This window comes from Orycteropus afer, unplaced genomic scaffold, assembly GCF_000298275.1.
Source record: "Orycteropus afer afer isolate SDZICR_OR568_19922 unplaced genomic scaffold, OryAfe1.0 scaffold00061, whole genome shotgun sequence".
Lineage (NCBI taxonomy): Eukaryota > Metazoa > Chordata > Mammalia > Tubulidentata > Orycteropodidae > Orycteropus > Orycteropus afer.
This window is the reverse complement of record NW_006921648.1, coordinates 8,387,230-8,403,107: the sequence shown is the minus strand read 5'-3', so window position 1 is coordinate 8,403,107 and position 15,878 is coordinate 8,387,230. Positions and strand designations below refer to the sequence as shown.

The 15,878-nt window shown below is 43.2% G+C and overlaps 1 protein-coding gene across 1 annotated transcript; it reads right to left on the bottom strand.

The window, feature by feature from the left end:
* Nucleotides 1-2,062: 2,062 nt before the first annotated feature.
* On the bottom strand, nt 2,063-14,206 carry CUNH16orf72 (chromosome unknown C16orf72 homolog; the record flags this gene model as incomplete). The annotated part of the gene is made up of 2 exons (XM_007939618.1): nt 2,063-2,307; nt 13,915-14,206. Coding segments are annotated over 2 exons (537 nt in total), but the record flags the coding sequence as incomplete, so codon positions are not given.
* Nucleotides 14,207-15,878: the final 1,672 nt, after the last annotated feature.

Genomic DNA, 15,878 nt, shown 5'->3' with positions numbered 1-15,878 from the left:
GCCGACATCGAGACCTGCTTTCTCTTAGCAAAGAAAATGGCACACGTTTTATCAAACCTTGACAACTGAGAATAAAGGGTACTGAGAAGCTTCAGAGCACCAATTGAAACAAAAATAACAAGAAAAACTGTTCTTCAACTTGGGAAGGGGGACTTGTAGGCATCACAGGGAGAGTAAACGTGTTCCCAGTTCAATGCCCTTCAGGACTTGTCTGGCTGCTAGCAAGACCTTCCGCCTCACGCCACCAAACCCCAATTCCAGGATCTAAATTTACAACACGAGAAAAACAAATGGAACACCAAACGCTTTCTTGATGTATTCCAAAGGGAAGGGTAAAGTGTTCATCATACACAGGCTTGCCTGCTTCAGGCCAAATATGACAGGTTGCTAGAGTTTTTCCTGCTGTCATATTCAAACAGATAAACAAGACCCACTTTCGCAAAAATCTAGAAATACCTCACTCACATTCCTACTTTTAGTATGGAATTCTTTTTTTTTTTTTTAAATAAGAGCTATAGCTATAGTGAATAGAAAACTTCAACTCACACGTTTCTAACATCCCATTCACAGCCCACCCAGCCAGTGAATATTATGGTTAACTTAGCAAAGTTTCTTCACAGAAGGATATTATTAAATGGTCAAAGGAAATGCGAATTTGAACAAAGTGCTGGGGTTACTGGAAAAGCCCTTGCACTGATCTGCAATGGTCTTCTAAGGATTAAAAACAGGAAGTAACTGATACTGGAGTACAAGCTTGCAAGGAAACACTTTCACTGTCCTACTCGATATATATTAGAATTAATTACAGTGTCTGACAGGCCGACATCAGTTTTTCGTCTACAGAAGACTACCATTCAGTTCAAGATATTAAAAATGAAGACGAAACCCGCTCTAGAGCGTTGTAGCTACAAGAAGTCTTAGTATTTACTCCGAGGAATCCACTGGGAACTTCATTAGCTCCACCTACCACCTACAGAGCCTCCTTGGGACTCCACCCCTTCCAGGAGACTGAAAAAACTTGCCCTATCCAGGAGAGGAAGTGGGGCGGTGGGGAGAGTTGCTTTTGCTATTTGGGTGGAGATCACATTATCAGCAGACAACTGACCTTTATCTTCCACGCTCCAGGGGGCACTGCACAAAGCAGGATATTCGTGAACATCCCACAGAACACAGGACCCTCCCACAGCCCCCCATCCAACTCCTGCCCACTAAATCAAACCAACAGGAAGCTCATTCTCAGTGCGAGAGTGGCCTCTAGGTCACCTTGAATGAGTCTACGTGTTGACACTTACCATAGGCTGCAAAGTAGTGCTTGTCTTAAAAATGATTATTTTAAGCCTACAGGTTATCAGGGGGTATAGGTTAATAATATTGCTACTCTTGGAGCACTAACACACACAAAGTGAATCCAATGAAGTTCTGTGTATTGATTCAATATTAAGGATTAATTGCATGACCATCATAGCACCTCTTTACATCACACAATCACCAGAATTAGAAACTGCTTTGAAAACTAAAAACAGGGACCAGTCTGGTAATTAAGCTGCATGCTGTCACTGTGGAGAAACCAGGTGGTGCACAGCGCTGCTGCAAAAATGGAAGCCTGCAGATTTGACAAGGAAGCCAAACCGTGTTTGTAAGACCATTTTAGGAGACTGGTAATACTGTTGGAGAAAAACAGCAGGAAATGAAGGACAAAAAAAAAAAAAAAAAAAGGAGCGTTCTATAACCAAATAAACATCTTTCTTTTCCCTTTGAGAATAAATACAGTTAAGGTCACTTTTAGCCTTGGAACGGATATATGTTTGCCTATGATGATCTTGCTAACGACTACACAATTATCTGATGTCCTCTGCTAGGAGTATAATTTTAAGAAAGCCATAGTTACAAGAGGCATCTACCGTAAATACCTAGAACTTCCTTTTATGGCAACCACTATAGAATTCACTTGTCTTAAACAGTGAACAAGGGAAGATGGCCTCATGTTTCCTTTGCAATAATAGTATATGTTGAGGATCAAGTGGCTTTCAAGCAGCATGGTGGGTGTGAAAATGTCTGCAGTTTAGATCATTCTGTTGCGTTTATGGGTTGGTGAGTCTGTAATGACATCGCCACACTGGGCTGAGGTACGCTTTCTAGTTCCACCATTGTCCAAGTGGAGTGCCATTTCTTCTGATATGAAAGTGTTCAAATCGACATCATGGAGTCCATTTCTCCTTCGACTAGCATTCGATCCACTGCTTACATGTGTAGGAGAGCCTGGGGTACTCGAACGCACGCTTATACTAGCCATTGCACCACTAAGACCTAGGAAGAAAAAAAGAGGTTTTAGAGTTGCTCAATTATGTACCCCTTTTGAAAGCAACCCACTTTACTTTCCCTGTCCTTACTAGTGTCAAAAAGTATCTACCTCTCTTCCTTACAAGGGGCCACCAGGGAACAGTCCAATTTTATTCTGTGAAACCAAATCATCCAGCCTTGACCTATGCGATGTTTTACTGGCAATGTTACCAATATTTACTGTCATGGTAACTACCAATTACTGAAAGCTTACTGTGTGTCAGACTCTATTCTAGGTGTTACCAACTACAGAGTGAAATTCTCTCTTCTATTCCATTCGGTAGGCAATGTATTCAATTTATAGATGAAGACATGAAGTGCTTGCAGCAGACATTTTGGTCCTCCACAGTCATCATTCTAGAAGTTCCATGTATTATGTGTGCGCGCGTGCGTGTGCATGTAGGGGGCAAACCATCACTTCCATGTTTGATTGGGCTTGATCCAATGCCCCTTCTAGATAATGTGACCATAAAATTTCATCATCTAAAATTGTACATGATTGAGCCCAAAAAGAGGATGAAAAATTATGCCAGCACACTGTTAGGGTTTAGAACAGTGAGTAAATCAATCTCTGTATTTAAAAGCCACCTCCCACCCCCCCAAAAAAAATCCTGCCAGGACAACAGGTGCAAAGTGGGCCTGCCCTTAAAAATCAGGCTGTCTGATCACTAGGTCTGGACTGCAGGTACTTGGTAGACAGGCCCTAGGACAACCTAACCTGAAGGTGTCTATAATCTTTGCATGAAGGAGAGTGCAAGAAAGAGTAGTATGAAGATTCCTGCTACTCTGCTTTCGAGGTTAAAAGCTATTAAATCCAGCATATACCCAGCACTGACTCCTGGGACTTTTCAACAGCTCAAGTGTCCAACCATCGTTCCACTCCTAATGGTCAGATAACCAGTCCCTTTAAACCTGGCAAAAGGCATGAGACAGGCTAGCTAGAAAACAAACTATAGGATTAAATTAGAAGAACTGGTCCCACCGACAGGACACTTCTCTCCTTAGCAATTCACTGGCCTGCTGATATCCGAAGCTCACAGAGGATTTTTGTTATCACTTGAACAAATTTATGTAACATGATTTAGTATAATCAGTGTTTCTCTAAAGGGCAGGATTTGTGCCTTATACTTTAAAATAAGTTTAGAGGCTTAATTTGGTAGAAGCCCATTTGTTCTAAAATGCTCTTAATTTTGAACTTTGTAAATATGTGGTTTAAATGTGAATGTCAACCAGAGAAAAGACTTTCCTACCACATCAAACTACTAAATTTTCTTTGGTGATGTTCTCGCTCTACAAATACTCTGCAGACAGACGCTCTCAAAATCATAGCCTCACCACCATCTCCATGCTGACAGTGCTCCCTGGCCACACCTCTTCCTAAACTGTACCATTGAGACACCTGTTCATCTTCAAATCAACCAACCAACCCTTACTGCTCTCCCTGCAAAAGACAAGCTCCTCCCTAGCATTGGTGCCTGACGAATGGAATACAATCCAATCTCATCCACATTAGCACCAAACCTTTCAAAGCCAGCACCTGTAAACAACACTGGCGTGCCTTTTGTGTCAGCCACTACATGAAGTACTAGCCAAAATGACACTCCGTTCTGCAGAGAAGTCAAACTTAAAAAGTTATCATCTATCCAAGGTCACACAACTACTGAAAAAAGAGCTAGGACTCAAACTCAAGTGGAATCAACATCCCTGGACAGTTACACTGCTTGCTCTCTCTTAAGGCCTCAATTACTTCAGCAAGTGGCTTCCAGGTCAATGGCGCCCACACCAGTAACACTGGCATCAGGCACTATCATCATCGCTGACAGCAAGGCCTGGTTGGCCTTCTCCTCCACCCCACTCCCCCCAGCCCTCAGCTTTCTTCCTGCCACCCCCCCTTCCCCTTTTTCAGTCTCTTGCTGGCTCCTCTCGAGGCTTGTTCCTTCCCGCTTGTCAGCTTGCCAGCTCCTTCCTCAGTCGCCTTTGCAGCCTTCTCGTCTGCCTTTGACAAGTGTCACTCAAAGGGACCTCCTTGATGCCTGTACTTACCCACAAGCATCAGTGTGTCGTCCCGTCCCCCCCCCCCGATTCTGAACCACGGGGCAGACACTTCTCCTGAGCTCAGGGACCATCCACATTTCTAGCTGCCAACTGGGCTCTTCAAACTTAACACCTTCAGAAGGAACCTAGCGTCCTCGTCCCCCACCCACAGGGTTTGGGCCGATTTTACGCAGCACATTACAGCCGCCAGGCTCTCCTGACACCATCTTTACGCGTATCTAAAGAACTGAACATACTGCCTGGCAACACAGAGTCACTGAGTTCTGGGGGCAGAAAAACGCTTCCCAGTCCTATCCCACATCTGGAACCCCAAAGCTCAGCTGATGCAGCTTATTCACCTCTGCAACTCCTCCATGTAAACCCAGGGCTCTCTGCATTCCCTTCTTCACTGTTCCGCTTACCAAGACGTTACTCCAAACTGGCTTTTAAGTTCTTCATCACAGTTTCCAGGACACTTCTAGCCAAGCCTTCTCCCCTCATCTCCAAGCCCATGATGGACTGAAAGGTATCCGCACTCTTTCAGTCAACCCTTATGATTTCATTTCATAAGGCAGGAGGTGCTGCAGTAACCATACTGTGCAATTTTGGCAGTTGGCAATCAACTAGCCTACTATGGTAACTGATATCCACGGGTCACAAACCATTCCACTGAAGCAGACTAGGCACTTCTAGCAAAGGTTTCTTATTCTTTCAACCATTCTTCTCTATTAAAAAGTTGATATTCAACATCAATTTGGTCAGTTTGAAAATCCAGCAAGAACTGCTAGAAAGGCACCATCTCTCTCTGCTGGGCTTGTAACCAGGGGTCAGTTTCACAGCTAAAGGAAAATCTCACATGCAACATTCTGTTATTTATCTGCTCTCAGAACAATAACAATTCTTTCCAGAGTCTGCTATCTAATCTTCCTCAAAAAGATTTTCCAAGTGTGAAAACTGACATTAACCACCAAGATCTATACATATAATCTGAACAGCCCAAATTTTCTTTTATAAACCAATTAAAAAGCACCTAGAAGGTGCTTCAGGAAACCTCATCCACGCCACGCGAACAGGCCTATCCGAGTTCACACATTCTGAGCATGCTTTAGAGAGGGGAAACTACGCTGCACATCTGCAAGGCACACAACTACCAAACACTTTTTCCAAAGGGCTCCGGGGACAGCAGTTGACAAAGGGAGCAGGCCAACTCACGGGATTACGCAGAGCACTGTTGGAAACGGCTATCAGAGCAGCAGTGGGGGAAAGATCGGCACGATTTAATGAAAACTGCAAGGCAAACTCCTGCTTGAGCCAAAACAAAGTTACAGTCCAGGTTTAGAGGAATCCAAGTTACACATCGTGAAATTATCAAAAGAACACACAGCAACAAGCACCAATAAGCAGATCCTGTTATAAAAATCAATTAGATATAATTCCATAGTTTCCTGACAGAGTTAGTTCACACACAGCCCACAAGGAGCAAATTCAGAGCCAGGCCCTCTTACTTCCCAGGTACCTGGAGCTGCAGCCAGGCTCTCTTGCTTGTTCCCACCCCTTGCCGCTCTGTGAGAGGAAGGCCAGCCCTGCCCTGCACAGAAAGGCACTGGGATCTCCTGTACGTCGGCTCCACCAGTTCGCTCACCTCCCGTGGCAAGAGGGGATGTGAAACGCCCACAACTTCAATAGTGATTCACAGCCTGACCAACGCTTTAGGAAACCGGCATTCCTGCCATCTGAGAGGAACTGCACTAATGCCCTTGGTCCGAAGTTGGATTTGGATGTGATAAAGCCAGGTGTGTAAATGTAGTGTTTTAAATGTACCAGGAGTTTACCTAAAAAAAAAAAAATCTACTAGAAGTCTGGTGATTTGAAGTAGATACCACTCCCCACCCCAATCTGTAAATTGTAACACTGAATTTTTATTGAAGTAAAAGCACACTAAATCAAACCAATACAAAGATACATGAGATCAAACCAGGAAAACATTTTCAGTTATGCTGACAGCCCAAAATGCTTTTAGTTTTTCAAAAACAGTTTTTAATGCCATGGGAAAAATGCTCACGACGTTTAAATGAAAAAAAGCAAGATACAGTACCATATACGTAGTATGATCTCAACTACGAAATAATTTTATATTTATACATTGAGAAAAAGACTGGAAGAATATGCACCAAACACATCACTGCAGTCATCTCTGTAGGAATTTAACAAGATGCTGATGTCCTTGCTTTTCTGACATTTCCCAAGAAATTAACGTTCATAAATCAGAAAACTAGTGAAAAAAATGAAACTCAGGTAGTAAGCTACCCCCCAACTACCAGTGCACTGCTGAGTGAGTGACTGGCATGGGGGCATGGCCGCACCACCTCCTTTGTCACCGCAATGGAAAGACAATGTCCAAGAACATGTATTCTAGCTTCAAGACAACTTTCTATCAGTGATGTTGGGAAGCTCCAGTTAGTAAGTCCTACCCACCCACCCCTGGAAATTTCAGTAGGTAATATCTAGGCTTCTAATACAGAAAAATGCCAACTTTTCATCTAAATTTTAATGCTATCTTAGTTACCTTATGGTTCTAGTTCTCAAAGGCTAGTTTGAACAAAGGGTGAAATAAAACACATTTCACTGTTAAACAGCTATCAACACTTGTGTTACTTCTAGAAGATGCAGACTACAACATCCATCAAGCATTTATTAAGAAGCTACTGTTTTTCACATACTGTGCAGGGAGTGTGCCTCAAGAGGAGAGAAAGCATTTTGAAAGGTGAAGGAATAGACGTCTCCCACAGGCGAGTTCTAATTAGCCCTCTGCCACAGGAAATGTAAAGGAACTTCGATCCTGTCCGTTCAGGTGAGTTCTGAAATGCTTAAGAAGCTAAAGCTCCCTCAAGGCTTACATTTCTAAGTATTTAGCTACACTGATGGAAGGGATGAAGACTGGTAGGAAAGGGAGAGACAGAGCCAAGCACAAATACATTTACTCTTAAATTCACTGAGTTTCAATTGCCTGATAGAGAGACTGCTTCTCCGCCAAGTTCAGTAACTTCCCTCTCTTTTAATCAGGCTGCCTGTAATCACAGCTTTCCATAAATTCCAGGGAAAGAGGGCCCAGCTTTATGCTTTGGGGATGACGAATTAGGTATATGCCTTACCTTTTGTTCAGGGAAAAATTCTTTTTCTTATCTTGTGCCCCTCAATCCAATTTCAAATACCTTCCTTCTTCTAAGTCCCATTTCTCCACTTCCTCCACATGCACAAATCTGTCAAGAAACTTGCTGATTTAAGAGAGTAAAAACCCTAAATGGAGTCCACACAAGGAATTTTGTTGGGCAACAAAAGGACAAGCCAGAGTAGTCTACCAACCCCTAAAGCAATGGCCCTGTGCCCCAAGCCACTGCCTGGGTGTATGTTATTATACTTGAAACTGTTGAGAGAACTGACAAAGTCAGAGACACCCTCCCTCATTTATCCTTGAAATCACCTACGCTGAAAGAGTCTTTGTGTTTAGAAAAAGGGGCAACAGGAATGACAACATACACTTTGGTGACCACACCTACTGGTTTCAATTGCAGAAATAAGAACTCAAAACACCACTTATACAACGGAAACACAGGCTTTTCAAACAAAAAAGGCTTCAGAGGCTTCAATGCTCTCAGAAGAAGATTGATTTAAAAAAAAAAAAAAAAAAAAAGTACTTCAAGGAAAAACAAAACTTTTCTTTGCATTTGTTTCTTTACTTTTATATTTAAAATCTTTTCTTGGGTAATGTTAAAGGCTAGAATGCCTAAGTTTGCCTAAAACCTCTTCAGCACTTCGGCCAGCAAATGCAGCAGCCCACGGTCTTTTAAATTTGTTTCAAACATTAAGAACTAAAAATTGGGAAAGATGCTCTCTTAAAGCCAAAAACTAAACACAGCAATGTCTCCACCACGGCCTAGCGTAAGAGACCTTCGTGCTGGAGCTGGAACCAATGTATCACAACTACAACACGGTAACCAGGCCTGCTGGCTTAGTCCCACACACTGCAGTCAAGGTCATCCATCACACACGGGGGGTGGCTGCACCCCAAGATTCACGTACTAAACTGACAACCATTCAACGGTGCACCTGAAAGTGTCACCCTGGCCAATGTCATAGACTAGCATCCCCTCATCACCTACAGTCTAGATTAGCAGCCCGACGCCTACATCATTCACCACCCATTTCATCTCACCTAACTTTCATTACAGTATGTTGTTGTATGTATTTGTTCTATTTTATTATGACTTGTTGCCGTGAATCTCTTCGTGTGCCTAACTTATACATGAAGTTTGAACATAGCTACGTAAGTACAGGAAAAAAAGTGTATTTCAGGTTCAGTACTATCCACGGTTTCAGGGGTCCTCGGAACATATTCTCCACGGATAAGGGAGGACCACTGCACACATCTTTACAACACAAAGTGTCATCACAATCACTTTTGGAACTTAAAAAACAAACATCTAGTTTTGATAGGAAAGTCTGAACCAGGGCCACCCTGTAAGATAGATGATTTGGTCAGAGCTCCAGACTCTGAGTCAAGTTCCCAAGGAGGAAGCCCAACTTAGCATTCTGCCTCCTATCCCATCCAGGCCTCTATCCTTCCTCCTCCCAGATCCTTTTGCTCCTAACCCCCAGGATGGCAAACAGAACTTGCATGAGAGCAGATTTCAACTGAGGGCTTTGCAAACACGGCACTAGCTTGAGCAAGCCAACCTCTCAGATCTGTCTCTACAGCCAGCAGAAAGAAAACACAAGCCAACTTCACTCGTTTGTCAACATGCAACAAACCCAAGACCATAGCAAGTAACAGAACGGGTAGTTAGTAATTCAGGCTCCGAATACCCTGCCTTCCAGTGTGTATCTGCAATGAAAAAGGGCCCCCCTTACTGAAAAGGGAGAGGACCAAGTATCCTTTGGCCACTGGACCTCAGGATCCTGGATTTTAGGTCTATCTACTTCTGCTGTCAAGCGGCAACGAAACCACTTGCAGCACCTAGAACTGACCAGAGTGGGCCTTTTCTCAAGGAAAACCCTACCTGCAGAGTGCTGTGAAAGGCAGAAAATAGGTTCTCATTTTAATGCATCACCTTATAAAGTAAGTTTACCACTAGGCTCAAAGGAGACCGACTTGGGAGGTTATGCATATTGCCTAAGGTGACAACGGAACAGCAAGGCCCAATTCTAGGTTCTTCCTACTTCAGCGAGCCAGGTACATCACCTCCAAGTCTCCTCATGCAGACTCACTGGTGGAAAAAAGTCCCAGAAAGAGGTACAAAACTGACATTTTCTGACAGCTTTAGATAAGGAAAATAAGCCAACAGACATTTCCCACTGCACCCTGACCAGGAGCACTGGTACAGACGCGCAGTGGTTAGTGTGCGCATTCTGGAGCTACGCAAAACTGCTGTATCTACTGTACCACTCACAAGCCTGTTCGAACGGCCATAACTCAGCACAGGTTAAATGAGAACTTTCCCGCACATGATGACGACAATGAAGCTGCATCAGAGGAGGTCTGGCGGCTTATTATCCTCAGGACACACCGATGTCTGGGTGGTACTCACTTGGGGACTTGATGGGCCATGTGTTACACTCTGCCCTTACTGCAGCCATCTGGGGATTTGTTTTATAGTTAATCCTCAGCTGTCCCCACTGCCTTGTTTGTATTCATTCACTCACTCATCATCACACCTCCAAATCCCCCTCGTTAAGCTCAGACCACATCTACACCAGGCTCCTTGTTCAGTTCTGGGAAAAAACTAGGAGAAAGGTAAGACCTCTGCCCTGATGTAGCCTGTCTACTGGAAGGGACAAAAGTGGAAACAAACCAGGTGGGCAAAGGGATGCCCAATTCTAGAAAGGCTTTCAGGGTGGAAGAACTGGAGGGAAAGCTTCAAACAAGTGGTGTCTGATCAGCTGCAAAAGAGGAGCAAAGCAAGAAGTCTATGAAGAGGATGGAGATGGACTTGCGCGGCACAGCCAGGATACCTAACCCAAGGTCAACCAGATCACCAGGGCTCACAATGCCACACTGACTTCTGATTCCCCTGGTAGACTAGAGCTAATCGGTAGGGTGACAAGATCAGGAAGATTCCTCTAGTGGTCCCCTGAAATATGGACTGAAGATTGGGACAGCCCAGAACTGAGGATGAGGAAGACCATCTCGACACCCAAGCTCACCTCTTCCAGACAGCCTTCCCTGAAGCCTTCCGGCCCCAGAAAATCTTACAAGTATGTGTTTCCCTCAACAGATGAGAGCCATCTATTCATTTATGTAGTCCTACATAGACGGCATCCCACTGGCCATGTACTTGTCTGCTGAATGGCTAAACAAGGAAATGTGTTGGTTCTTAACTCCAGTTTGGACCTTGTCTCTGAGACAAATGGGACAGACAGCCTGGCAGAGCTGTCTGCCAGAGGACAATGGGACATACATGTTTAGAGTCAACAGGGAGGGGCTAACCTAGAGGTCCAGATCTAGAAGTAACCAGTTTACCCAGGGGATGCTTAAGAGTGAGGTGGCCCTAGGAAAACATGCAGAAGCAGATGGCTGGGCTGGAATCCAGAGAAATATAGTTTATTTACATCAGTGAGAGAATGAGGAAAGGAGGCTAAAGCAGTGTAAGCAGCCAACAGGAGGAAGCGTTCTAGAAGAGAAAGAATGACTAGAGGAGCAACAATCAGAAAGGCAAACGGAGAACTGCAACAATGTCCATCTGAAATACTGCTTACGTAAAACTAGGTGCCAAGCATCTTACTAATTCTCAGTGGGTCTCAACTAATGTTCTCATTTTAGTCGAGGAAAACATTTTTGGACAGCAGTCATAGCATGTGCTATGTGTTTTTTTCTTTATTTTTTATTTCTCTGAGTAGATCCAGGGACACACAGAAAATAAGACAAAGGTGCAAAATAAGGCACTAGATATATAGTCTTTAAACCTCAAAAACCACTCAGTGATGTAGCACTGACTGAAACCGGATGATAACCCACTAACTGATGTAGTTTTGACTGACAGTGTTTACCTAAATCCCTCCCGGTCAATCTGGCTGCAAAGATATCTTATTCATTTTGTCATAGCCTCATTGTTTACATGAAATGCTCTGAAATATCTCAAGTAGATGCCGTTTTCTTCAAATAAAACATGTTTTCAGGGATCTGCATATGCAGTTAGTGGAGGCAGTAGTGGAGAAGGGCAGTCAGTAGCCTGTTGAAGAAAACCAAAACCCTATGGGGCAAAAACTCCTCTTAAGAGAGGAGGCAGGATGTGAGGAGTCTATGGAAGAAAGGAAATCAATGGGGCCTGCCTCTCCTATTTTCGCTTTGCCAACAAACTCAGAGAAGTCTGCATCCACCTTTCCCCTTGTACTCCCCACATTTCATTAACTGACTCTCCCCTCCAGTGAACAACTAAGAACTTCAACTTAGCTTTGCCTATCCCTTCAGAGATCTGGCTCAGCAAATGGTGTACAAAACTTAATTCTGGTGTAATATTTACCCTAATTGAGATGTTTTCAAATATCATTTTAACAGTTTTCACTTCAATTTACAGACTATTCAAAGCAAAATGATCACGAAGCTAATACCTGGTTACATAGTCATTAATACTATTTTGTTAACAATGACCATCACTATAAATCATTAAAATTACTTTCCTTAAATACTCACAACAGACTAGCGTTCTCCCTAATGCAGTGATGCTCTGTCCACCCACTAAAGCAGGTAAGCCAGTACATGATGTTTCTGAAGGCTCTTTCAAGGGGCCCTGTGATTTCACCACTATCTTCCATCAGGTTCATGAGCCCTAGTAACACTACACTGAGCATCTAACAGACCTGATTAGCACCACTTTATAAATGTACTAAAAGAATCTCTATCTACACAAAGCTCGATAATTAAACCTTCTGAAACCCTCACAAAATTTAAACATAAATCCAAATTGTAAATAGTGCCTTTCCTAAAACTACACCACTGAAACTCCTTAAGTTCAGGAAAATAAGAAATCAAAGGTGGAACAGATTCAATTTAAGAAAATGTAACTGGGCTGGCAGCTAAGGTAGTTGTTTGAGAGGGGAAGTTCACGCCCTTTTCTATGTATGCTACGTCATTAATGATTTTATGACAAACGTGACTTTTCTATTTCTTTCTTAAAATGATCTCCTAAAGCACAACCGTACAATACAGAGAGAGATACTTTAAAGTAAGTATGGAATGAGTAAATCCACCTGATGATAAAGGAAGATGACTGGATGTGTCATAAGAGCAGCCCCAAGAGACAGAAAAACTAACTGGGCAGATGACAAACACTCCTAGGAGCTGCTCCTCCAAATCTGCAACCCTGCAATCCACTAGGAACAGAGCACCCTCTTCTGCGTGAGTTTTACCAGTTCTGATGGTATGATGACTTCACCGTATTAGTACCTGCATCTGTACCCTGTAGGTTTTCTTGTGGTTGTTTTTGTCATAATACACTCATAAACTAGCGGGATGGGGTGGGGAATAAGCCCCCTCTTTTTTCCCCAATCCTACGTCTGATACGGTTTTTAGGAAAAGAAGCAAAGTTTGCCAGAGAGTTAAGAATCCCACTGCTTTTATGACCAGGCTACTTACTTTGTGCTAAAGATCTAGGCCCCAGCAACAGAACTCCTGGCCTATCTTGGGAGTGCCTTCTTCCTGCTGAGTCATTCAGGTGCCACGGTGGCTTTGTGGTTTCAGCCATGTCTAACTGTGCTGTTGTTCGATGTCTACATCAGTGCTGAATGAAGCCACACAGCTCTCCTAGCGCTCTAAGTCTGTGTTAGACAGCAACCAGTGACAACAGACTGCTGACTTCAATGCCCAGGCTTCTCCAGTTTTACTCATTCCCTTGAACCTGAAATGCCTTTTTAAGGCAGGTCTGGCCTATGCAGATGATCGTGGGTCTGTCTACTGGCTGCACCTCTGATATCCCAGACTACCAAACTAAGAACTTAGGGGACCATAGGCTTAAGGAAATTCAGTAATGCTGATAACTATCCACTCCTACCTGGGCCATCAACGTTCACCCAGGCACACTAAGTAACTAAGGGTGACAGGGAGCTCAAATGAGGACTAGCATAAAACAACTGCCTGCCTGGTCAGTGATCAGGCGCTCCTAAATACTTATACACACAAAGGAATTCTTAAGATACAAGAACTTCCTTTTTAACTCAGAAAAAAGAAACATGTACAATATATTGTATAATATATAAAGGCAAAGCAATAAATTCTAACCAATGTTGCAGAATATTGTTATTTTAACACCAGTAAGCTTTAGAACTAACTTTCTAAAAACACAGTATTTAGGATGGGCTGGCTGACAGTCCAAAAAGCGCCCGCAGAAGTTCCCCAGCTTACAGTCTATTTAAACATTTTCTAGATTGAGTGTTTACTATAATAGACAAAAACAGACAGTATGTCTGGGCCTAACCCTAAATGGGAGAATGGGTCCACAGGCACCCTCTTAACCATTTTTCCAAAGAAATATGTTTAAACGGCTTTACCATGCAGAGCTATGGCTTCCCGGAAGGGTTGCAAATCAGTCTCTACAGAGGAGCTAGTTTCCGTTGAAGTAGCTCGGTTAGGGGACACTACAGTCAGTCTTGGGGGAGCTCTAGAGTTTCGTGGTGGAGGAACTTTCCCACACAGGAAGCTGATCAGATCTTCTCTGCGTATAGTTCTTCTGCGTTTTTTAACCCAAGCCAACACATCCTTATTGCGTCGCTGATAGCCAATCTGAATTCCAATATCAAAACTTCGCTGATGGGTATCCACGCTTTCTGTGAAAAGAAGAGAAAGAGAAAATATACATGATGATCAGTAGTGCTGTACTGTCCTCTCTCCTAAAGAAAATCACTTAACAAGTTAATCAAACTGAATCATCACTAATCAAAATGAAGTAAAAGGCTTCTCCAAGTCACTCAGTAACTTATTACACGCTGACGTGCATTTCAGTCATACTGGAAGTGCTATGCACATTTATTCTTCATGGTCTGAATCCACAGTAGATACATCACAGAGTTCTAGAGATCTGACCTGTTCTTCCAAAAGTTATCTATGAACAGGCAGAGAAGCAGAGGGACTCCTCACCTGTAGCCAAACTACCAATTTTAAAATGTTATTCCTTAAACGAACACGATTTAATAAAAAGGACATAAGTAAAAATAATCCTCAAATGAGACAGACAAAAATTCAAGATTTTTTTCTGATTAACAGAGATAACAATGGCCACATTAGATGTAAATCCTCAGAAGCACCAAAGGTACAATGGGGTTAAGCTCTCAATTGCTAACCAAAAGGTCAATAATTTGAACCCACCAGCCAATATCCGGGGATAAAGATGTGGCAGTTTGCTTCTGTGAAGAGTACAGCCTATGAAACCCTATGTAGCAGTTTTAACCTGTCCTATAGGGTCGCTATGAGTTGGGTTCAACTTGACAGCAACCCATTTGGGGTTTTGGTTTGAAGTGAGATAGGTACTTGCAAAGGAGGAAACTGAGGTCCTGAGTAACACCCCATGCTCACTAAATGTAGAGCTGGAATTTTACTTCAAAGTCCATGACTCTTAACCACAAGCTATTTTGCTCTCTTTCAGCAAAAGGGTGAATTTTCACGATGACACCAGCTATGTAGGAGCATCATATTGTTCACCAGACTGGCCCCACTCAGCCCATGCTCGCCTGCGCTGACATGTCATTTGAGAGACATACTCCAACTGACAGGTTCGGTACCAAAAGGGGGGAGCACCCACAAGGCGATGGCCAAAGTTCCGGAAAGCACGAGGAATTGTGATGGGCTACTAAACCCCAATACCAAAGAGCAAGGTGAACAGAAGAAAGTGGCAGGTTTCCCCGGTTGTTTTTTTCATTCTGCTTTGTTCCCAGCAGGCTTCAGTAACTTGTAACCATTCCCAGGAGATCATGCCTTCAATTTCCCAGAAAGGACACCCAGTCTGACAGGTGCCAGAGTATGAACCAAACCCAAGCTTCAGCACCATGATCCCTGGCCCATGGTCCCAGAAGGTTTTATCTAGTTGAAAAAACACTTGAAAAATTAAGTCATTGCTGTTTATTTTGAGTCGAGCTGCTATATTAGCTGCATGTCACCAGTACATCACTAATGACACTGAAGACACAGGTCTCCTCTTTCTGGGACCTTCTGTAAAAGCAACCCTCCCTGAGCAGAATCATTCTGCTAGTATTTCTCTGGCTCTTAATTTTTTTTAATTCCTGCTTGAAAGGAGAGCAAGAGTCCAACAACAAATGAAAAAGCCATGCCCTAAAAAGAAATCCAGGCACTGCACAAGACCCCAAGCTTAATGACTTTGCCTTTTTACAAAAAGAGGCTAAGGGGTACCATTCTAGTGGGGCTTTACCACACCACCTATTCCTTAGCCCTCATGTCTGAAGATTAAGAAGTTATCCATACAATAGGTTTTTCCACTTAAAAATACTGCCATACAAAGGCT